This window comes from Cavia porcellus, unplaced genomic scaffold (assembly GCF_034190915.1).
Source record: "Cavia porcellus strain 051 isolate PalLab524CR breed Dunkin Hartley unplaced genomic scaffold, mCavPor4.1 scaffold_7, whole genome shotgun sequence".
NCBI classification, from domain to species: domain Eukaryota; kingdom Metazoa; phylum Chordata; class Mammalia; order Rodentia; family Caviidae; genus Cavia; species Cavia porcellus.
Window position 1 is genome coordinate 53,222,122 of NW_026947490.1, and position 24,527 is coordinate 53,246,648.

Below are 24,527 nucleotides of genomic sequence, written 5' to 3' on the forward strand. Positions count from 1 at the left end.
TGGGTTAAAGGAATTTTTTTGTTAAGCTTTTTTTTAAAATCCGTACCAGGGATCGAACTCAGGACCATGGGCTTGCAAGGCTGGCACTTAAGTCACTGAGCTAAATCCCCAGCCCAGAAAGTTCTTTGGGATTTTTTTTTTTTTTTTTTTTTTTTTTTTTTGGTGCCAGGGATTGAACTCATGACCTCACACTTGCCAGGCAGGTGCTTAAGTCACTGAGCTAAATCCCCAGGGCTCCCTGCTCCTTTTTAAATCCAAGAGGGTATAGTGCTAGTTGAAATGGTGGTGTTATTGTTCATGTTACAAATGGAAAAAAAACGTTTTTTACTTTTTATTTTTTGGTACTAGTAATCAACTCAGTACCTCACTCTTGAAAAAGGTTTTGATTGTAAATCAAATACCATGTTTTAGATGGTACAGGCCATATTCCTGGATCCATGAATCTCTTTTTCATTTGGATTTCTAGGAAGATTTCTATCTGCTAGTAAAGGTGATATTTTATCCTCTTATAACCTTAGGCTCTAAGAAGCAGATGCCAATTAAGGAAAGCAAATTGTATGTTTAAAAAATTTATGCTTTGTAATCGTGTAGAACCTTTGGTTATGTCAAAGTGTTTTCATTTTTGGATCAAAGCCTTGTGTATCTTATATCTTTCCTATTTTTATTTTCTGGCGGGGTGGAGTCTACAGCCCCAAAGTAGTACAGGTACAGAGTAGTTTAAAATTCTCTTCTGTATTAATATGCAAAAGTGTCATCAAAGCAAATGAAATCATTTTCCAACAATTAACAAGTGTACCCAAATATTACTGACTCAGCAAAAATTCTTTGGTTTGTGTCACAATGTGTACAATGGAGGTATTGTGCAAAACGCTTTAATTTGCATGGACCAGGGCAACGAGACCAGCCAGTTTTTTTGGTTTGTCTGCTTTTTGTCTTTTTCGCACAAGGTCTCACTATGCAGTTCAGGCTGGTCCTGACTGAGTTCACTTTGTAGCCCACGTTGGTCTTGAATGTGCAATGATCCTCCTGCCTCAGCGTTCCAAGTGCTGAGATTACAGGTGTGCACCACCACACCCAGCTCATCCAATTTTTTTATGCTCAGAAAAACCAGTCCACTTCATAACAATTGTAACTTTAAAGAATCCTGTGACTTTGCTTTGCTCAAATTAATTTCAAGAACAAGGCTTCAAGTTTGAGGCAAGAATGCTCTAAATACACTAAATTTTTATCTTTTATAATTAGGTCAAGTTCCATAAGAAGCCTCCAGTTGGAGCTTCTAGGGTGATTGTCAGATATTTTTAAATTGAAAAATTGATCTTTATATCAGGTGAAAAAAGAGTTAATGGGTACATGTAACCCTTTTGTGCCTCATGCTTTTGAGTTTGTTAGCTGTAGATATCATTAACATCACAACAGAGCATGTTAGACTTGAGTCCATTCGGGAGACCCCTGAGCTGCCTTGGGTATTGGCAACGTCAGTGTCCTGTGTCACTTTACATGCTGTGGCCCACGTAGATCTAGCAGAGGCCCCTGATGCTTTGTGCAGAAGTTATCCGTGGCTGTGGACTGGCAGCCAGCAGCAGCAGGGGGCCAGCTGCCCTGTTGGCCCTGCTGCGAACCAGCTGCAGTTTCAGGCCAAGCCCACCCAGGCATGTAGGGCCAGAGGATGTCCGGTGGATGCCTGGGGAACCCCTTGGTCCTGAGACCCCTTGCCCATCGACACAGCATCAGCGTGAGTGTTCTGCACTCTGCTGCCAGGGCACAAGCAGGTGAATAAATTAGCACTACTTTCTCCTAGTGTCTGTAGGTGCCCAGGCATAGTGACTTGTGCCAAGGTGGGAGGGGAAGACTTCACTTGTGTGACTTCCTCTCAACAGCATGTTCTTCTCCCTCAGTCTTTTCACCCATTGTGCAAGACAGAGCCTTTGGTTTCCTCCCGCCACAACCTCTTCTTAGGGAGTACGCATCCCCTTAGTGACCCTGGGCTCTCTTCCTACAGTGCACTCCTCTCATACACCAGTTTCTGCTTCTCTTCTTGCAGTCTTCCGTTTGTGCTAAGATTGTGCAGCTCCTGGGGCAGAACGAGGTGGACTATCACCAGAAGCAGGTGGTCATCCTGAGCCAGGATAGCTTCTACCGCGTCCTCACTTCAGAGCAGAAGGCCAAAGCCCTGAAGGGCCAGTTCAACTTCGATCACCCGGGTGAGTTGGGCAGTGTGCAGTTGTGTGTGTGTGTGTGTGTGTGTGTGTGTGTGTGTGTGTGTGTGTGTTGGCTGGGGGAGTGGAGTAGCAGTACTTCTGTCTTACCCGTGGGGAAGTGTTTGCCTTCTAAGCCTGTTTCCTGGCTATAAAAAGGGGTCTGCCTGTTCATTACCTTGCAGGGATATTTCAGGTTGGGCGGAGGACTTTTGAAACATTTCAGATGCTGCTGGGCTCATTAATTACTGATGGAGTCTGTATGGAGTGAGGGTGACCATGTGAGTCTGGGACTCCATGGGCCAGCCCTAGGAGCAAATAAGCGTGGGCGACCCTTCTGTCTCCTGATACACAGAGGCCTGTGTCACCTCCTCTTTTAGACCTCACGTGTGGGCAGCTGGCCTGTGGTCAGCTCCCTAGCCAGCCCTGAGACTGCTCCTTCTGTTGCTGTGGGTTTCTCATGGCACTGGAATCAGCCTTCTTGATGCAGGGCCCGTGGTTGTCCCTAGTCATGCCTGTGCCTTCTAGGTTGGCACCTGCCAATCCCAGGACAGTAGCTAGAGTCAGAGGAAGATGGGATGTCCAGACTGAGAGTGAACAGGCAGAGGAAGAAGGACTCCTTCATAGGTCCAGGGAACTTTCATACTATTCTGCTTTGGGTAGAAAGCAGTTTTGGGGCATAGTATCAAATCACTTTTGTGTCGAGACAAAATATATGACAGACACCCACAACTTAAAGGACAAGAGCTTTATTTTGACTCATGGTTCAGTGGGTTCAATGAGTCCATGGTTGGTCAGCTCCAAGGCAGATGAAACTGCGTAATGGAAAAGCCCAATGGAGAACCACTTGCAGCATGTCAGCCAGGAGGCAGAGAGAAGACAGAGGCTAGGATAGGAATATACTCCTCTAAGTTATGCCCCCAGAGACCTGCCCTTTCTCCCTGGGCTCCACCTCTGAACATGAAACTTTTTTGAGGGGCATTTTAGGCCTACACTATAGCATGGAGCTGTGTGACTCTCCGGGGTATGGTGCACATGTAGGAAATAAAAGAATTGAGTTTAAGAAACATTTTACAATTTGATTTTCTTCAGATGCCTTTGACAATGAACTCATCTTGAAAACACTGAAGGAAATCACTGAAGGGAAAACGGTCCAAATCCCTGTGTATGACTTTGTCTCCCATTCGCGGTAAGTGAGCTGTTACGGGCTGGGGTTACTGTGTGGTGCAACCCAGAGAATCCCTGGTCTTCATCAGACCCCTTTACCCATCTTCTGTACTTTGGACCCCTATTTCTCCCCTGGTGGAGCTGCTGTAGTTACCATGGAGAGATCGTTTAGCAGCATGTACTGGGGGTTACATGACAGGGAGTTCATGTGGGCTTCCTGGAACATTCTGCTCATTACATACATTTCCTTCTTTCTGAAGGATGGGTGAGGGACAACACATTCACAGTGCTGGAGATTGAACCTAAGGATTTCGTACACACTGGGCAAGCACTGCACCCCTGAGCCTACCTCTCTAGACCTGGTGCATTGGTTCTGACACACATCCCTGAGCTGTTGTTCCTAGAAAGAGATGTAAAGGGTGAAGCAGGGGAATGGTAGGAAACAGAACAAGGAAAACTGTTCTTTTGCTATCTTGACTTACTTGGAATGGACTGCGCAGAGAGCTCTGAGGTCATAGGTGCTGCTCTCAGAATTAACCAAAATGTCCAGAAAGCATCTCAAGACACTGTCCTCTGCAGGGAAGCCTTTATTTTAGTGACTCTGATTGGGACTAGAGCAATGGCTGGACTTGAAGCTCAACGACTTCCCTCTGAGCTGTGGGAACCAGCTCCTGGAGCGTTCACGCCTCTTGGTCAGGGCCTTGGGGAGCTCTCTGCTCACGTCCTGGTTTTAATATGAAACCCTTTGGGGCCTTCCAGGCACATGCACAGCTCCTAAATCACACATTGTACATCTGCGGTTCCTTTCTTATTCTGGGCTTTTAGTGGCCTGGTCAGTGTTTTTACTGTTGGGTGAAAGTTTAAATCTGGTTTTCATTCCTCCTTCCTGCTCCGTTGTCTGTCTGTCTGTCTGTCTGTCTTTTTAGCTCATTCTCTCTTGAGCTGATTTTTTTTTTTAAATAGGAAATCAGGCCTCCTCATGTCTTTGATTTACCAGATAGATGCCCCTGGAGTCCCAGAACATTCCTGTCTCCTGAACTGCCTGTCTCAGGAAGCCCCTGGCCTGCACACAGCCTGGCTCCTCCTGCTTATGAGCCAGAATGGGAGAGAGTGGCGAGGGTCGGGTTGGAGAGGAGAAGGAGGAGAGGGAGGACACCTTGATGCAGACAGGACTGCTTTGCTAGTCTGCTTGTCCCTCACTGGTGTCTCCTGAAGCGTGTGTGTGTGTGGCCAGGTTCTGCGGCAGGGGTGGTGCAGAGATTGAGATACCACAGATCAAGAGTGCCAGACTGAGCAGGAATTAGGAGGCTTAGTGTAGGAATTGAAGGCCCCCCTACCCCCTATGTTGGGACCTGGGAGAGAGGCAGCGTGGAAGGTGGCAGCCAGCAAATAAGACAAAGATGCTCCTGTGGTCCCCAGCCTGCCCATTGGAGCAGACTCTGTTAGCCTCTATTGGGCAGGGCAGATTTGGCTTCGCCATTGACTTCTAAGTCTTCATTGGCAAAATAAACCTGCAGCCACATGGGTGCTGGAATCCTGCAGATTGCACTTCCTGCTATAGAGGGAACTGGGGGTAGTGTTGCACACAGACACTTCCCAATTCAGGGAACGACTTACAGTGCAGCGTGACAACTAAGGCGAGACCCTTGGAGGACCAAGGAGAGAGCGCTTTGGGGTGCTGCAGCCTAGGTATACAGAGGAGGCCATATTTAAGCTGCTCCATTGGAAAGGATAGGTTGTTTGGGAAAGGAATTTCAGGAATAGATAGGCGTGGACAAGTGTGGGGACCTGCAGTGAGCCAGGTATGGCAGAATGGGGCTCATTGTGTGGGGTGAAAGACAGGAGGTGAGGATATGGGCAGGCTTACATCATGCAGAGCTACACATGTCAGAGCCAGCCGCACAGGTGATAGGGAGCCACAGTTGGCTGGGATGTATCAGTGGAAAGGTCATTCTGGTGCCGGAGCAGAGAGAAATGCCAAAGCTGTAGATGACGGCCTTTTGAAGATCCTGAGTGTTGGACGGTGAGGGAGGGTGGCAGGAAGGAGTTCAAGGCCTGACCACTGCAGGGTCAAGGAGTAGAGGGGGTTGTAAGCGAAACACCTGCATCATGAACCCTGGTAGAATTCACAATTTCACCTTTCAGCGTGACTTGTCTCATACTTTATATTTGAAGCTTTTTTCTTCAGTGGCCACAGCTCGTCTTTTCTGAGAAATGTCCTGACCGCCCTAGACCATAGCAACTCTCAAGGGCCATTTACAAGGTGTCCAGCTGCTTGGGGTTAACTGATCTCCAGTCCACTTAGGGGCTTTTGGTATCTTACAAGTCTGTTGACCACTGAGAGTAGACTCCTTTGCTCACATTCCTGTCTCTGGTCTTCTTCCTTATCTTGGCTTAGGTTATCTCAAATGATCTCATACTGGTGGACTCTACATTTGTTTTGGGGACTTCCCCATGGCTCTGAACTCCTAAGATGTGTGTCATACCAAGTATGACTGCTTTTTGGGCTAGCAGTTAGTTACTCAATAAATGTTCGTTTTTTCAGGTCTTGAGTTGTTTTGAATATTTTCCCCACCTAGATCTACATGTGAATGAGAGGAATGAAAAATTGTAGCTTCTTAGGAAACCAACAGCAAAGCCTTCCTAGAAAAGCACTTACTCAGTTTTAGCATTTGCCAAGCGTCTTGATAAGCATGTCACATAGTTCGGAAACCTAGCATAAGTGAGCTCATCTCTGTTGATGTTTTTCAGACCAGCCTCTAGGAATCCCATAAACACCTCCTCTGCTTCCCCATGGGGGACAGAAGTTGGCTAGAAAGGCTTGTGGTTTCACTTACACTTGGGTCCTAACCCTAAACACAGTGGACATCCAGCTAATGTTTTTCTCAACTCTGGCTGCAAAGTTGAAATACTCAGGAGCTTGCAAACAACTCTGAAGCTCCAGTGCTGCCTGAGAGGCTTTAAATCAAGGGTTAGGGTGAGGCCTAGGGTGCAGGCGTAAATATTTTCAGAAGCTCTCAGATGACATGGATATGCATCTGAGCTACCCATGGTTTCAGACAATCTCCTGAGCAGCCCGGCCAGGTTCTTCTGCTCTGCATGCCCTGTGTTCTGCCCCAGCAGTACCAGCTGTAGGACTCAGCCATGAGCCCAACAGTCTGAGCTCACGAGCCAGACAGTATTTCTGTGAGGAAAGTTCTGTTTTATTTGGTTTTGCTCACAAATATGAGATCTGCTGCAAGTGAGGATGAACATACACCTCGCAGCAGCGATGGTCACTACTTTGGCATTGAATTTGAGGCAGTAGGGGACCGTGAGGAGGCTGCAGGACAGGGTCCAAGGGATACAGAGACAGGGAAGTCAGGTGGGTCCAAGCAGGTGCTGTCTGTGACACATCCTTCCCTAATTCGCTTTGGCAAGGTTTCAGTCATTGGCTTTTGAAAAATCATGTTCACCTTGATCTCTGCCGTGGGCATCCCAGCCTGTGTGGAGAGGAGAGGAAGGAGCAAGTGTATTTCTCTACTTTATCCTTAAGGACATGGAGCCCTAGCAGCTAGGTCTTGTCCCCAGCTGTGTGCTGGCTGTGAAGGAACCACGGCAGACAGAGCCCAGGACTGGCCACTTACACGCATATGCTTTCTGTTCTGTTGCCTTTTATCTCAGGACCCCCCCCCCCATCCTTTCCCTGGCCTCAGGTCTGGGGGAGGGGTTGGGAAGCAAGAGAAAACCGTGACTGTACATTTCTATTTTTGTCTGTCTCTTCTCTCTATTCTGCAGCAGGCTGTTTTATTCCAAGGACCAGACATCTGTCCTCTATGTCTGCTTGATGGCAAAAGCTCACAGAGCTGAGACCCGTCCTCCCAGCCCTGCTCACTGCTGCCTGGCCCTGCAGTGGTGGCAGAGGTTCTCAGAGGCTGTTAGCTCCGTGCTTTCAGCCCCGCACTGGTCCCGCAGATGGGCTGCCGCTTGCCTTCCTCTCCCTTGCTCACCCTGAGGGCCTGACCCATGCTTTGCTCTGTGCTTTTCAGGAAGGAGGAGACGGTCACTGTCTACCCTGCAGATGTGGTGCTCTTCGAAGGGATCCTGGCCTTCTACTCCCAGGAGGTGCGAGACCTGTTCCAGATGAAGCTCTTCGTGGATACAGATGCGGACACCCGACTGTCCCGAAGAGGTGCGTTCTGGAAGCTACTGGTGGCCCTGTTGTTAGTGGTCTCCTCGTGGAGGCAGGGGACCAGGGAGCCCATGACAGACCCCTGGCTTCCCTGAGTCTGAAGCCTGGGCCTTCTCTAGGCAGCCGGGTGGCTACGTGGCCCAGCCTGGCTGTGTTAGCTCAGCTCCAGGATATCCTGCTGCCCAAATGTTTGATGACACTTGAGAAGGCATTAGTCATTTAACTGTTTCGGATAAGGAGAGGCTTGTGAGGTCACTGAGATGAAATACGAACTGGAAGGTCTGGTTTCACTGGGAAAAGTTTGCTTACATGCCCAGTTCCTCATGATTTTTCCACCAGGCATTGAAGCAAGATTCCTTAATTTTTGGAACCAACCATGGTTATCTGGCGATAGGAGCCCCTGTGCCTGTGTGTCAGGCAGCCGCCCCACCCCTGCTTCTTCATCTGTTCAGCAGCAGGGTTGCCCTGGGGCTGCCCAGCCTGTGCCTGCCACGGAAGGTGTAGATATGCCTGTTGACTGGGGTGATTTAGTAGCATCATTGCAAGTTGGTGAAAGGGTCCTGGGTTTTGCCCTGTGAGTCAGAAGGAGCCACTTCCACACCAGGAGGGAAGGACACAGGAGGACCATGTGACGGAGGAAAGAGTGGGGATGGGTGGCCTGGATTTTAGCCTCCATGGAATCCGTTCCCTTCTCCCTCTCAGCCAACTTTGTGACTTTGGCGGCCCTTGAGTTGGTCGGTCTCCTTGGACTGGAGTTTCGATTAGAGACCATGAGACAGGCCTCCTTTCAGCAATGTGACGCTGGCTTGGTGTAGTTGCTTGGTCTCTTTAGGTAGTTAGTTAAGCCTGAGCCTGACACCCCCACTCTCCCCCAAGCTTCTACCCCAGAATCTGTTCATCACCTTATCCACAAAGCTCTGGGCCTGTCCTGTTTGATGCTTGGTGTCCATTAGATGCCAAATTAGGGAAGCAGCATGGTGCTTTGAGAGTAATAAACTTTGGAGTCAGTTTAACAGGTCTGGGAGCTCAGTTTTACCACTCAGCAGATGCGCAGCCTCGGGGGAAACTGCTGCAACCTTTTGTACTTCATTTTCCTATTGAGTGATCACCAAACTGTTTGAACTGCTGGAAGAGTTTCAAAGATTAAAGGCATCAAAGGGACAGTGTCTGGTGGCATGTTAGTTAGCAGATACTTATGTGGTAGGTAGATCAGAAGTCCACTTCTGCTGAGGAAGCTGGTGTCCATTTCTCTGAGTCCACAATGGGACTAGATGGTGCTTCAGAGTAGGGCTGGGCTGGTCAAGTCCTCAGGAGCTGGTACCATCAGGCCTAATGCCAGCACTGTGGGACTCAGTCCCAGGGATGCTTGAGTAAAGCCTTGTGGGAGAGACTGCAAAGATGCCTGGGAAATAAGAGCCATGTTTAGGGTAAGAGCAGAGTCCCTGGACAGCAAGTGAGTCATGGCGTCTAGCTGAAACAGGTTGTCATGGTGTGGGTTAAACAGCAGAGCCCTCCCTTGGTTGGCCTGTATGAAATGGGACAGACCCTTGAGGTGATGGGAAACCCCCACCATCTAGAGCTTTCTTGGAGGTGGTTCCAGCCCTGTCCTTCTGCTGCCCAGGCAAATCCCTGCTGTCTCGGCTCATAGCTGCTTTGGTGGATCGCCTGCTGTTGAGTCACTGCTAGGACTTTCCCACGTGCTCTTTGTGCAGATTCATTTGCTCTCTCCACACAACAGAAACCGTGCGTGAGTTTCAGGAGACTCGAGCGAGTGCAGGGTTTTGCCATCTGTCTCCCACACTCCAAAGGCATGTGACCTTCACATTCCGGCTGAGCCTCCTGGGAGAAAAGCAGCCCCGGAGAAACACACCTCCTTCCCACTGGAGCCCTCATGCTTCAGGGCTTGATTTGACCGTCTTCCCTCTCTGTGTGCTCTAAGTGCTGGGATACAGGGATGGATAGGAAGAAACAGGTGTCTAGGGCTGTAGCACCCACTGGCATCGCTCTGTGGCTCACGCTGCTAGGACTGCCCTGGGCCTTAGAGATGACATTTGGCCTTTTCCTATGGGCTGATGCATTGAGTAATTGTCCTGATTGTCGCTCCTTCTAAATTCTCACTTTGCTTTAGTGGGTCACAGAGCACTGCTGGTGCTGCGTGCCCATGTAGCTTCCTGGCATTTGCTGTACCCTCCCAAAGGGCCTGTGCTGGCCTTGCGGAGGTGCTGGGGTCAGAGTGAGATTGGGCTGGTTTTGGTTCCCCGGAGCTTCTGGTTTGTGCCAAGACCTTGACATGGCCATGTCTGTTGGCTGTGCCTGAGGACCTGTCTCAGGGAAGACCACTGTCGGCTCAAGGTGACCCCTCAGGAAGTAGAGTGGGCAGTGCCCTCTGACCTTGTGTTCCTGGTGTCTGGGTGGCTTTCCGACCTGTTTCTGTGTCATGACTCTTCTCTCCCATATTGGTGCCCTGCATTGTGTCTTCGCCTGTGTTCATGTCCCCTGTACCCTGGTGGCCCCCTCTTACCAGGTTTGGCTGGCATTGTGTCTGAGTTTGGCAGTGTGTCCCCCACCATGCTGGTCTGACCTGTGAGGGGACCCCTGCTTTCTGGGGGTCTCCTTGGGTCCTACCGGGCCTTTCAGAGCAATGGAGGACTCTGGCCACCTGCCGTGCTGGGGAGCTTGGGCTCCTCTTATTTAAACTGTAGTTTATAGGAAGGTGTGTTCATGGCCTCTGTGGTGGAACAGGGGGAACGGAGATGCAGGGAGGATAAGCAACTCGTCCAGGGCCACCGGGATAGCAGTTCCTGGGTCCTGGATTCCAGTGCAGGTCCATTTTGCCCCAGGCCCATACCCACTAACTGGAAAAGCAAGAAGAAGCATCTGGGCCACAGCGTGGCTTTGCTGTAACTGCCACACACTCTGCTTTCCACTGCCGGTAGCTTCTCCCTGCAAGACCAGGGAGCCTGAAGCCTGGGGTGCTGCCAGAGGGAGGGCTGTGTGGGGAGGGCCTTCTGGCTGTGAGCACTGCTGGGAGAGTGACAGACTCCCCGGAGCCAATGCCACCTGCATCTGGTAGAAAGCCTGCCTCCGGGAACCGGCTCGGCAGGGGAGGGGAGCTTCGTGGGTCTGTGCGTGCCTGCTCTCCCTCCAGCTCTGATAGCCTTTTGGTCTGGTTTCCTCCTTCCTTGGTTTTATCTGAAGGTGCATGAAGAACAGGAAGCTGAATGGCTGTGTATTTTGGCTGCTTGAAGTCATTAGCTACATGTGCCCAGCTCTCAGGCAGGGGACATGGGATGAGCCACGTGGCCGCCTCTAGGTCTAGGTTCAAGTTGCCATGGGTCCAGGGGAGCAGGGCATGTGGCAGTGCCTGGAAGCCTGTTTCTGGTGTGTGTGTGTTTGTGTGTGGCGGGGGGAGGGAGGGTACTGCTGTGGAGACCTGGGACTGAGTCCTGGGGTTGTGTGTGTGTGTGTGTGTGTGTGTGTGTGTGTGTGTGTGTGTGTGAGAAGTCCTGACACATGGGGGCTTACATCACCATTTTTGTGGCAAACAACTGTGGCAATCCAGGAGTTGGTTCTGTCTGGTGGTGGCCTTGGAAGGTGGCATCCTGGCGGTTTTCTAGCCCTCTGGCCGTGCAGATGGCCTGTGTACATGGATCATCACCCTTCCAGGCCGTGCACGCGCGAGTGCTCTTTATATGCACCATTGCGCTGAGGTGTGGCTTTTCTGCAGTACATTCGCAGGGGCTCCTGTGCATTTATCCTATACCTGAGACCTGAGTCTCCTATCTGAGAAATGGTCCAGGAGGGGTTGTTGTGCCCTTGTCAACGATTATAGATGGATGGTGGCCTTTGGGAACCAGAGAGACAGACAGATAAGGCAGCTCAGGAATGAGATTTAGAAGAGAGCCGTGTTAGTGCAGAGACTGTGTCCCCAAGCTCACTGCTTAGGGGAACTGAGACAGAAGAATTCCAAGTTCTTATCCAGCTTGTGCAGTTCAGCAGCTTGGACCCTGTCTCAAAATAAAAAATGACGAAAAGGAAGGAGAAGAAGAGGAGGGAGGAGATGAAGAAAGACCTGTTGATGTAGCTTAGTGTGAAGAGAAGACCCTGGCAGGTTCAATCCCCAGTAGCTTGAAAAAAGTGGTGAAAAGCTCTATTTCCTGAAAACTGATCAAGCGAAGGTGGAATCTGGCAAACCTGGCTCATATTGACTCCTTCCTTGCCCCAGCACCCCATTTCCTAGTTTGAGGGTCTCTCACTGAGGGGGCCCAGGCTGTTCTCTCATAATGAGCCTCTTGACTGTCTTGATTTGGGGTAGGGGGTGTTTCAAACTAAAATTTAGTTTGGGTCACATGTGCTTGACACAACAAGGCTGTTGGCCTCAGACAGCCTTTTGTTTGAGAGGACATTTTGAAATAGAATTTGACAGTAGCACAACTTAGAAATGCAATTGGTGATGTGGTGATGCAGACCTACAAACTCAGCACTTGAGAGGCTGAGGCAGGAAGATCTCAAGTTTGAGGCCAAACTAGGCTACACATACCCATATTGAGTTCAGGTGTCTTGGACTATAGAGCAAGACCCTGATTCCCCTTGCAAAAAAGAAGTAAGTATTTTGTTTTCTTAACCGGCTGCTACTTGGTTCTTGGTAAAGCCTCTTATGAGTCCAGTGTTTGCTTCATCTGGGGTAACCAGGAGCCTGGTTGCTGAGGGCAGGGCAGATGTGTGCTGTGTCTCTGCAACATTTTCTTGTTTTTCCCTTCCAGTATTAAGGGACATTAGTGAAAGAGGACGTGACCTGGAGCAGATTTTGTCACAGTACATCACATTCGTCAAGCCTGCCTTTGAGGAGTTCTGCTTGCCAGTGAGTTGCCTTCTTTTTTGTTTTTGCTGAATGTAGAACAGGAGATTTAAGTTGCCGGAGCAAACTGAGTCTTTAACCCCACTCCAGTCTCTGAGGATCCCTGGTCCTGCAGCTCTGGAAGTGTCTGAGCTGGGGCCCAGGCTCATGTCTGTGAGCTCTCTCCTGCATCCTTGCTCCCAGGCCCTTTGGGTTTGGGCCACTCCTCCAGCCAACTTGTGCCTCCCAGAAGATTGTGCATTTCTTGCTGAATCCTGGGCGGCTGTGGAGTAGGGTTCACTGTAGCTGGGCACAGCTAGAAGGTGCAGCCGGGTGTGGGGAGATGCTGCCCCCTGGCGGTTGTTTTCCTTGATTCCTGCCTCCAAAGGGCTGTGCTCCCCTGGAAGGGATCCTTGCTTCCTTCCTGGCAGCTACGGCGGGGGATGCCCCTGGCAGGGCTAGCAGAGAAGGAAGGACCAGCCCTCAGCTCAGGACACCGCTAAGTCTTTCCAAGGATTGGGGCTGTGGCAGAAAAAGATAGGGCTCCGTCTCGGCTTTGAAAGGGAAGTGGTCAGCCCCAGGATTACCATGCCTTCCTCACTTGGCCTAATCATCGGCTGATTCTTTTTAATAGAATAGAAATGTACAGAGAATTTTTTTTTTCCAAATCCATTTTATTTGACGATAAAAAGAAAGAAAAAAGAAAAAAAACCACAACAAAATTTCAGAACACATTAATCGGGGACAACAGTGGTACATACATTGTGCATTGTCACCCCCAAATCATTCACCCAGAGCACAGGACTTCTGCATTCAGTTGTCTGAACAATACCAGCACAAATAAATCTTTCTATTCAGCGAACTCAGAGAAATCAGTAGTATACCTATCTTAACTATTTTTTATACATATATATACACTTACACATATGTATTTTTCTTTCAGTTTGTCACACTAATGAAACAATACGATATTACGTATCTAGGTCTTATTTCACTAGTGAGTATGGTCTCAAGTTGCATCCGTTTACCTATACGTGTCCAGTTTATCCTTCTTTATGACTGAGTAGTATTGTATTGTAAAACAAGAGTACATCTTCCTTTAATTCTTTGGGGAAGATACCCTTAAGAGGAATAGCTGGAGAATAGCTCAATGGGACCTCCAATCCTAGGTTCTGAGGAATCTCCACACTGATTTCCTTAGTAGCTGTACCAGTCTGCATTCCCACCAATAGTAGAAAAAGGTTCTTTTTCCCTCACAACCCCTCCAGCATTTGTTATTGCTTAATTTTTTGATACTAGCCATTCTTTCTGCAGTGAGATGAAATCTCAGTGCTGTTTTAATTTGCTTCTCTCGAATGACCAGTGCTGTTTAACGTTTCTTCACGTATTTGCTGTTATATTTTCTTATCTGAGAAGTATGTGTTCATCTCAGATGCCCATTTTTGGATTGGGTCTTTAAATTGGAGGACTTTTTTTTTTTTTTTTTTTTTTTTTGAGTTCTTCATATGTTCTTAATAGTAATCCTTTGTCTGAGGAACAGCTAGCAAACATTTTCTGCCATGTTGTGGGTTGTTTCTTCACTCTGTTGGTGGTTTCTCTTGCTGTGCAAAAGCTTTTCAGTAGGTTGAGATCCCAGTTGTTGATTCTTTGTGATAGTTCCTGTGCACTCTGGGGTTTTTTCATGTCTGCCTACACCAGCATCTTCAAGAGTTTTACCTACTCTATCCAGCAGATTCAATATTTTTGTTTTAATGCTAAGATCGTCAATCCATTCTGATTTTAACTTAGTACACAGTAAAAGATAGGGATCCAATTTTCATCTTTGGCATGTGAAGAGCCATTTTCCCCAGCATCATTTATTAAAGAGGCTATCTTTTTCCAGTGAATGTTGTTGGCACCCTTGTCAAAGACAAGATAGCTCAGTATACCTGCGGTTATTTCTGTATCTTCTATTCCATTGATCTTCGAGTCTGGTTTTTTTTTTTTTTTTTTCCCATACCACACTATTTTTACCATACAAGTGTGTAAGCCTCTGAGCTAAATCCTCAGCCCCTGGATTACAAATGTTGAACCATCCCTGTATCCTTGAGGTGAATCCCACTTGAGCCTGGTGTACAGTCTTCTTGATGATTTGCTGCAGTCTATTTGCCAGTATCTTATTGAAGACTTTTGGATCAATGTTCATTAGGGAGATTGGACTGTGATTCTCTTTCTTGGTTGGGTCCTTCTCTGGTTTTGCAATCAGAGTAATAATGCTTGCTTGCAGGAATGAATTTCGGAATGAATTTGCTTTCCTTACAATTTAATTAAAGAGTTTGAGAAGTAGTGCTATTAGGTCTTCATTAAATTTTTGGTAGAATTCAGCAGTGAATCCATCAGGGCCTGGGCTTTTCTTTGTTGATAGGTTTTTAATTACATCTTCAGCTTCATTTATTGATACTGGGTTATTTAGGATTTTTATGTCTTCTTGATTCAGCTTTGGTAATTCATATGTATTTAGGAAACTGTCCATTTCATCTGCATTTTCCTTTTGTTAAAGTACAAGTTTTCAAAGTAGGCATAGGTGATTTTCTGGATTTCTGCAGGATATATTGTGATTTCACCCTTTTCATTCCTAATTGTGTGGATTTGAGGTTTTCCTTTTTTTGATAAGGTTGACGAAGAGTTTGTCAATTGTATGAATCTTTCAGAGAACCAATTCTTTGATTTGATTCTATTGTTTTTTTAGTCTCCAGTGTGTTAATTTCTGCTCTGTTCTTTTAATTTCCTCCCTCGTATAAGCTTTTGGTTTAGTCTGCTCTTCTTTTTCTAGGAGTCTTTTATTTCCTTTCCTCTGTTTCTTTGCCTTTCCTAGTGGATTCCAGCTGCTGGAGTCCATGCTGCTATATTCCTTATTACTCTTTCTATAATGTCCTTCAGAACATTTTGGAGTTCTAGTTTGGTGGTCATAAATTTCCTCAGATGTTCTTTGTCATGGAAGTATCTTATTTTTCCATCAATTTTGAAAGATAGTTTTGTGGGATACATCAGTTGGGGTTGGAAGTTGTTTTCCTTTAGAACTCGGAACATTTCACTCCAAGCTCTTCTTGACTTGAGAGTTTATGCTGAGAAGTCAGCTGTGATTCTGATCGGCTTTCCTTTATAGGTGATTTGTTTCTTTTCCCTAGCAGCATTTAAGATCCTATTCTTGCGTTGAATTTCTGGACTCTTGACTATGATATGCCTGGCTGTAGGTTGTTTTGATCACTGGAGTTCTATATGCCTCACTTATTTGTATGTCAAATTCTTTTTCCCCATCAGGAAAGTTTTCTGTCATGATGTCTGTGAACATGTTTTTAATGTCATTCATGGTGTCTCCTGCTTGTTCATTGACTGATTAATCTTAAGTTATTCTTTGTCTCATCTAGCAGCTGCTGGATTGATTTGTCATGGTCCTTTGCTATTTCTGAGGAATCCTTCTTTTCCTGGCGGCTAACTGCAAACCTGTCTTCAGTATCTGAGATCCTGTCCTCACTTTGGCCTAATCTGCTTTGAATACTTTCAGTGGAATTTTTACTCTCCTGGGATATCTGCTTGGATCTGCTTGTGGATCCATTTCTTTCCCATGCTGTGTGTCCATAATTTGCTTAAACTTGTCTTATTTCTTTGTCTGTGTCTACTCGAACATCGCTAAGCATGGTGTGTATTTTGGTAATCTCTGTAGTTACTTTGGAGATTATTTCTGATTTCATTTTTTCCAGGGCCTCATTCAATTGCTTTGTTGTTTCGTCTTCAGAGAGACCTGGTGTGGGGCTTTCAGATTGTCCTACCTCATTTCCACCAGCTACTGCCTTCTTCATTGAAGTTTTTTTACTCTCTCTGTGGGCTTCAGTTCACACTTCAGATTATTCCTGGATCCAGGGGACCCACTTCCTTCCCTCTGGTCCTCTTCATGATGCTGTATTCCATCATCTGGACGGTGATTCTCAGAGACGCTGTTTTCTCTGCTGCTTACTGCTCCGCCATCTTCCTAGAAGTCCCCAGTGAATGTTTAAATTTAAGAAGTTTGTTGTAGTATGAATCATATAACCATTAATTCCTTTCAGAATACTCCGCCTTGTGTCAAATACATCCTATTGTCTGTCTTTCTTTCTCTCTCTTTCTCTCTCTCTCTCTCTCTCTCTCTCTCTCTCTCTCTAACAGGGTCTCACTATGCAGTTCAGGTTGGCCTTGAGCTTGGAGCGATCGTCCTGCCTCAGCCTCCTCAATGCTGGGGTCATCGGTGTGTGCTCCTGTGCCTGGCTTTGTTCTTGCCACTTTCTGAAGTGGTTCTGAAAGTCCTCTTTCATGAGTGTCTTTCTAAGTTATGAGGAAAAGAATAGTGACTGCACTGCCAGCTGCCATCTAACAGAAAGGCAGTCTTGGAAAAGCATCACCGTGTGTCCCCGTCTTCCCTGTTCACCAGGTCTGGCACTTCATGACTTCCAGCTCTTCCCCAAAGTCAAACGGACTCTGAACAGAAATGTTTTGGTTGAGGGCATTGAGGTAGCCGTGACAGCACACGGCTAAATAGCGGAGGACTTCCAGAGGGGCCTCAGAAAATGTCAGAATTGTGGGAAAGTGGCATTGTGTCTCCTACTGTTACTAATTTTAAAAAGATCACACATTCACCATACGTTTAGATCATACCTTGCGTTTATTAAGATTGGATGACATACAGATAGACAGAGGGGGATGGTTGGGACTTGAAACCTGTCTGGATAAGCTTGTTCGGGAAGACCGGAATCTGGGAAGACCTAGAACTTAGACTTAGGGGAATTCCTCAGTCCTACCAGTAGTGATTTCTTTCTTCTTCCTCTGTGGAGGGATATGTTCAGGCGTGGCCGTGCGTTAGGCTGTTAGTAGCAGGCTTTATTTCAAGCCACACTTGGCTTTGTTTCTGATCAGGGCAAGTGGGGCCAGTACTCTGAGTCAGCCTGAGTAATAATCTTGCCCCATGTCCAGGGTCCGTCTGTGGTTTGGGTTACCAGAGTCGAATTCTGGGAAGAGGCCGCTGGTGCCTGAGGGGCTGCAGGATTCTTTCCACCCCCTGAGCTAGCTGAGGAGTTTCCTGCTCTTTTCCTCTCACTATTGAGAACACGGAACAGATTCCCGCTGGATTCCTCCCTCTCTCTGGCTCCTCTTCTGCCGGTTCATGCATTTGGAAGGGAGCAGAAGGCTCTGGATAGATGTTCCTGGGTGGGTTCTACCTCTGGCCACCATGCAGTTCCTTATCCCTGGGTTCAGGCTTTCTCTGTAAGCCAGGATCTTGGCCCTGAGAAATGTCCCTGGAGTTCAGGCCGGGGCTGGGCTTGATGTGGTTGGATGTGTGCAGTCCTGGTGGGGGCTACCCACACAGGGAGGTATCAGTCCTGTCACTGGGTTAAAGGTCAGGACACATTTACTGAAAGAATGCCTCCCAGCATCATCTCAATACATTAAAATAAAACAAATAAAATACACACAAAAAGAAGAGGGTCCATTTAAGTAATTCTCCCCCCCCCTCCATCACTTTTTAAAAATCTCTACCCTGGAGCTAGGAGTGAGTTGCCTTTCAGACTGTAAAAGTCCAGGCTAAACTAATCCTCTGTTAAGTAGTTTTTTGTTGTTGTTTGGTTTTTGATGGTACTGGGGGTTAAATCCAGGACCTCAGGCATGCCAGGCAAGAGCTCTACCACTGAGCTGTGTCCCCAGCCTCTTCATTTTGAGGCAGGGTCTCACCAAGCTTCCCCGATTGGCCTCAGGTTTGCATTCTTCCTGCCTCAACCTGGCTAAATTTGCATTTTTCCAATTTATGTTTCTCCTGGCATTGGAAACACTAACAGGTTTGGGTTGAAAGGCCATGTTCTGTGGTCTCTGATCAATAAAAAACTGAGGTTAAACCCTAGGAGCTCTAAGACGGGAAGAGAGCTCAGCGGGAGAGCACTTGCCTGGTTGTATGCGAGGCCCTGGGTTTGAGTTCCAACACTGCAAACAAAAAGATGCCCCAAAGCCTTAAGAAAAAGCTGATTTATTATCATCAGGATGCAAACGGGTAAAAACACAGGATAGGTATTTAAAAGTTGGTCTTGACTTGTCTATCAGTGGGGGACCACATAGGAACCACCATTCCTTATCGCTCCAGCCTCCTTCCCTGCCTGGCTTTTCCCCGTTAGCTCTCAGCAGGACTAGGCACTTCCTTAAGGACTGTAGCTGAAATCTTGAGCTGAACCAGAGGCAGGCTGGCCTCTCCCGATTTCCCGGGTGCAGGGCAGGGTCAGGTGTCTCTGAACACCCACATTCACTCACTGTATGTGTCTTTCTCCACAGACAAAGAAGTACGCGGACGTGATCATTCCCAGAGGTGCAGATAATCTCGGTGAGTCTCTAGGGGAGTAGTAACTTCTGCCTTCTGTCCACCAAAGTTAAGGCAGGTTGTGGTGCCCCAGCTGGACTCTGGGGCCTGTGACTCTGAGCCAGTAGGGTCCTGCTGTTCATGTGACTTCCCTTGGGGAAAGGTCCCTGGGCATGGGCACAGAGGTGTACTGGGAACACAGGTGGGAACATGTGCCCCTTCCCTCCCCTGTAAAGGGTGCATCTTCCATTTGCTGTCACCTCCTGGTGGTGACACTCAGGTAGTTGTGTCTGAGACCACTTTATAGTCAAAGTACCCATTGTTTTTCTCTTGTTGCTAGAACAAAATAAAATACCCGACACTCAAAATTAAGGAAAGAAAGAAAGGTTTATTTAGCTCACAGTCTGTGGAGGTTTCAGTCCGTAATCAGCTGGCTCCAAAGCAGGGTGGCATGACGCAGGGGCAACATTTCAAGGTGGCAAGAGACAGCAAAAGCAACAAGAGCAAAAGGGCAGAGATATTGTAAGCCAGCTACCACAAGGTGGTTGTAACACTCACATCTCCGTGCCCTCCTCTCGCATTGGCTCAGGATGTTTACAAAGTGAGGACCCTGGCCCTCTGCTGAGTGCCTTGGTTAAGCTTCTAAACTTCTCAAGTTGACACAGTGTATCCACCGGGGCAGTACACTTCCTGCTTAGTGTTAATTTAGGTGGACCTGCCTGCCCTGCCATCATGCCCTACTTTTGGAAAGGAGCTGGTTGGTTGTAATACTGTATTTAAGTTATGCGCCTTGGCTTGTCTAGGAGCTGTGATTATCATTGCCTGACAGATCGAGGCTGCCACAGTATGTCTTCACATTCTCTTTGTAATTGGCTTCATTTTTCCTTCTATAAAAAGTGTATTTAAGCCAGAAGTGGTGCATACATGCTCTGAGAGGCTGAAGCAGGAGGATAGAAAGTTTGGACCCAGCTCAGGCAGCTTAGCGACCTAGTGGGCCCTGTCTGAAGATTAAAAATGAAAAGGCCTGGAGAGATAGCTTAGTGCAAAGGCCCTCACTAGGTTCAATCCCCAGTGCAGAAGAAAACAAAAACATATGTTTGTTTGCTGAGCTTCTTGGAGGTTTATCCCAGCAATTAATATTTCGTTGCATATTTTTAAAAGCACGAGGACAGTCTCGTGCAAAATCACAGTGCAGCTGCTGAGTGTGTTGGCACAGGCCCGTGGTCCCAGCACTTGGGAGGCTGAGGCAAGATGATTGCTGTGAGTTCCAGGCCAGGCTGGGGTATGCAGTGAGTTGAGGCCCAGCATGAAAAACATAGTGAGACCCTGCTCAAAAAAAAAAAAAAAAAAAAAAATCAAACCCCCAACCAACACCACCACAATGCAGCCATCAAGTTCATTGTTGCCTCCATATTTTCTCCTTTAATCTGGAACTATTCTTCTGCCTGTCCTTGGTTTTCATAACACTGATGTTTTAAGTATCTGGGCTGCTTGTTGGGTGGCCTGAGCCCCATTTTGGCTTCGTCCTGTTTTGCCTTGCAGCCTGAGTCCTGGGCATTTTTTCCATTCTCAGTAATGTTAAGGGCGACCACATGGTTGAAATGTCTGATTTATTACTAATGCTAATGCAAGACCGCTCTGCCCTACATCTTTGAGGGAATGCACCTTGTGGGGCGGAAGCTGTAGGTTTCTCCTTGGTCCAGTCAGTCTGGGGGTTGAGTGTTGTCCTGGAGTGGCCTTTGCCTGGGTCCTGTATGCCCATCCACGGGGACAGACCCTGTACATGTCCCTCGCCCCTGTTCTGCCCACCCTCACCTGCCGCTCTCTCCCCCACAGTGGCCATCAACCTCATCGTGCAGCACATCCAGGACATCCTCAATGGGGGTCCATCCAAGCGGCAGACCAACGGCTGCCTCAACGGATACACACCCTCACGCAAGAGGCAGACTTCGGAGTCTGGCAGCCGGCCGCACTGACCCTGCCGGCTTGGAGGCGCGTGGAGCACCTGTACATAACCGTTTCCTAGGACGTTGCTATATTTAAGAAGACACCATGAAGATGACAGTCTGTGGGGTTTTTCCCCCTTGCCCCTTTATTCCTTTTTATACTATGGAACGGCGAAATCAAACAGAACTTGATCTTGACCTAAAGTGACAAGACTGTGCCAACTACTACTGGTGATGCCTAATTATGACTCCACCGTGTAACCAGTTATAAATACATATTATACATAGATATATATATATATAAAAGGATCTATTTTTGTGTAAATGTACAAATACTGTAAAGCTGTGTGCCGTAAGTATTTTGCAGGGCCCGGATTGAGTGTTGCGGCCCTGGTGCAGGAGTGACATTGAGGGGACCCGGTGAGGTGTCTGGGGAGAGGAGGATTGCGTGGATGTCCCTTGCTCTTGGCACCTGTGGAGTTGGTAGCTGTGGGTTGAACCCCCATTGCCTCCCCTGTCCCATGCCACCTCCTTGCAGTTGGTGCTTGATGTGTTGACGAGGGAGACCCTTGTCTTTTTTTGTTTTTTGGTTTTTTTTTTTTTGAGTTGAAATTTAGGTGAGATCTCAACTCAAAATTCAAACTCAGGGAAGAGGCCACAGGGAGAGCAAGTCTTCTGTGTCCCTCCATACCTTGCTATCCTGCTTGGTCAGCTCCGTGGCTCCCTCCTCTCTCCACCCCTCTGCTTCTCCTTCCCTGGCTGGCCTTTTAGGGAAGAACTGGGGGAGGAGGGAGTGGAACCAGGCCTGCTCGAACGTCCTCTGGTCTCCCAGGGAAAAAGCTGATCAGAGTCCTTGGCTTTCTCCTATCTAATGGAACATAGTGTAGACCTTTGATAGGGGGCATCTGCTAAATGGCCGCTGGCAGCAGCTCAGGTAGCAGAGAAGCTCTGGCCAGGCAGGGGACAGAGCTGTGGGTTCACAGTGGCTGGCGTGTGTTTTTCACCAGGGACTCTGAGGTCACCACAGGGCTGGGTGATTGACATAATCACCGCACCACCATGTGAATATGACTGTCAGGTGGGGGACAAGGCGTTGGTGCTGGGGGAAAGAAAACCTTTCTTAAAAGTATTTTGAAGCATGGGTCCCAAAATGTCTTAAGAGGGTAACATTTAAGGGTTTGAGGTGGAAACTTTGAGCCCTCTGGAGAGCTTCCTGTCAGTGGGAGCTTCCTGTGTGGAGGAAGCGGCTTCCTGACCTTCTGCCAGGAGTGTTGGAGGGGCTGGAGCGACAGAGGTGGCAGGGGAGATCTGATGGTAGAGTCCGTAGCCTCGGTGGTTGTCATGTCGGTGGTGACTGTCTTAGTGTGTGGTAGCCCATGGCTTTCGTTACTCCTGACATTCTGGAGAGCCTTCTCAACCGTGTGACTCTTGAGCCTGTCTGAGCCACGCAGCTGTGACTCCAGTCCTGTCCCGTCACACTGAGCCCCCTCAGGCTCAGTGTACCATCCGGTTTGATTCCTTTTTTCTGGATTCAATTGGTCTCCAAACCTGTTTTTGCTATTTCAGTAAAGTCAACGCCAGTCCTCAACTAGAACTTTGCCACCCTGAGCTGTGCAGGAGGCTGTGCCGCAGTCCTGGTGGCCGTTGGCAGGGACGGCACCAGTGGCAGGGACAGGTTCCTCCAGGGGGACAGTCAGTCTGGTGCTCAGTGAGACCGAGCAGCCCATCCACTTCCTGTCATGTGGAGAGCAGTTGTGAGAAGAAGGGGGTGCAGGCCTGGATTAGCACCCTGGAGACACAGTGCCCTGGCCTTGCTGGGCCGTCTGTGCCGGGGACGCCTGCCTCAGTCTGGGGGCGCCTTGGCCTTCAGCGGGCTGCACGCTCCACTTTACTTGAAGCTCCCAGGTGCCAAACCATTTAGTGCCTTGGCTGTCTGTCCCACTGCCTTGAAGGAGGGATTCTTCTCATCTCTGAGCCTTTACTCACTTAACTGCTTCCTCATTTATCTACTTGTGGTGTTGGGACCAAGCCCCCAGGATCCCTGAGGAGCCTGCTCCTAGCCTGGGACACAGCTGTAGGGCGGCCTTATCCCTGCTGCCTTGTGAAATGATCACCTGTTTTGGAGTCTCGGGAGTCTCGGCTGGGCACTGCGACACTGTCTGGGGAAGGGAAAAAAGGGACTGGAGGCTCTGCGCTTCTGCGACAACCCATCACTGTAGCCACTGGTGTGTCTGCACTGCAGCTTTCTAGGACAGAGTCCTAGAGTGGGAGTCTTTAGGAATCTGTGGGTCTCCGATGCCACTAGCGTCGGGTGAGATGAAGCCGTGATGTTTGTCATCAAGGCACTGCCGAGCAGGAAGGAGGCACCAGCACGCAGAGTGGGGCAGTGTTGACTGCTCCGTGTGGGGAACCCCTGGCTTCTGAGCCGCCCACCGGTGCTTGCTTCCCCCTCCTGGACCAAGTGTCTGGGGAGCAGACATCCATGCCTGGCCCCAGGGGCCTGGCCTCACCCACCGTCATGCTGCTCGTGCCTCTCCTGCTGGCCTAAGTTTCTTAGTCTTGAGCTCACAGCCTGAGACTAGGATGAGCAGAGACAGGAATCTGAGATGGGCACAAGCATCGTGACTCTGGTGTCCTTAGGCATGGACAGGGTAGAGAGGCAGTGGGGTCTCGGAGGAACACTGGGGGCCGGAGGAGGTTCCAGTGCGCAGGCGCGGGGAGGTTGGCCCCTGCCTCTCCTACCCTTGGAATTGGATCCTTGTTGACCTATCCTGGGTGGATCCTAGATTCTGCAGGCCATAGGGGGTCAGGTTGGAGGCTTCTGGGATCTCGAGCAGTTGGAAGGTGGGAAGAACTGAGCCTGGCAGGTTGTGTATTAACTCCCTCCCTGCCCTCCTGCAGTTTCCTTGATTTAGCAGCCTTGATCCAGACCAGCACCAGAAAGTGAGGGATGCAGTGCTTTTGTGGGAGCTGTTCTCCACCCCTGTGGAGTCTGTGTGCCTCTCAGGGATCCCAACCAAGGAACTGGCTGGTGTAGGCAGGAAGCTAGGTCTGGTCCTGGGGTGCAGGTAGGGTTAGGAACTCGATGGCCATTCTGGCCCTTTGAGTGGAGCGGGGAAAAGTTTTGGGGTGCCAGACAAAACAGGTTTGGAAAGGCATTGCTGGGGTGCTTCTGGGGCCTTTCTGCCTTGGGGCTTTTGCTGCGCTGTGTCCCAGGAGCAGGTGACAGGTGTGACAGACCAGATGTATTGCTCTGCGAGGCAGTGGGCCTTCCTCAGGATTGAGGTGAGGGCCTAAACAGACTTGGGCTTTTCTTTCCCTTTAAGATGCTTGCTCCCCGCCCCCTTTTCTTTTTGTTGCTTTATCTTTATTGTTCCGACTGCATATTATGTACCTGGCTGTAAATAAAGACTGAACCGTAAAGCTCTAGCTCTTGCCTTTTTTGTGATGCTGGGTCAGATGCAGCCCCTGAGCCTGCTGGCTGTGGGGACCCAGCTGTGTAGGCAGGGCTGTCCCTTGTCCTGGCAGAGGACACGTGGTCATCCAGCCTGTGGGAGGCCTCGGGATCCTGGGGTGAGTGTGGGACGGGCCCCGGCCTCAGCTGGTCTGAGATGTAGGTGGGATCCCACTTCTCACCCAGTACAAAACCTGGGCTCTAGGGGTCCTGGGGGAGGCGTGTGGGTTCTCGGGACATTCCGTTCCCCTCATGCCATCTGGTTCCTTCTCTCACATCCACATGGAGAACAAAAACAAAACCTAGGTGAAATAAACTTCTGAAGGAGCAGGTATGTGACGGATGGAGGAAAGCTTGCGTCACCAACACACAATTTCTAGCTGGATATTTTAGTGCTCTGCAGTT

The 24,527-nt window shown here is 48.8% G+C and overlaps 1 protein-coding gene across 1 annotated transcript in view; it reads left to right on the plus strand.

The window, feature by feature from the left end:
- Uck2 (uridine-cytidine kinase 2) overlaps positions 1 to 24,097 on the plus strand; it is a 65,735-nt gene extending 41,638 nt beyond the window's left edge. The window contains exons 2-7 of the mRNA XM_003468667.5: positions 2,042 to 2,201; positions 3,288 to 3,384; positions 7,391 to 7,533; positions 12,297 to 12,394; positions 18,698 to 18,746; positions 20,559 to 24,097. Coding sequence (XP_003468715.1) covers positions 2,042 to 2,201; positions 3,288 to 3,384; positions 7,391 to 7,533; positions 12,297 to 12,394; positions 18,698 to 18,746; positions 20,559 to 20,698 — 687 coding nt within the window. The 3' untranslated portion in view covers positions 20,699 to 24,097. The remainder of the gene's footprint in view (positions 1 to 2,041; positions 2,202 to 3,287; positions 3,385 to 7,390; positions 7,534 to 12,296; positions 12,395 to 18,697; positions 18,747 to 20,558) is intronic.
- The last annotated feature ends 430 nt before the right edge of the window (positions 24,098 to 24,527 follow it).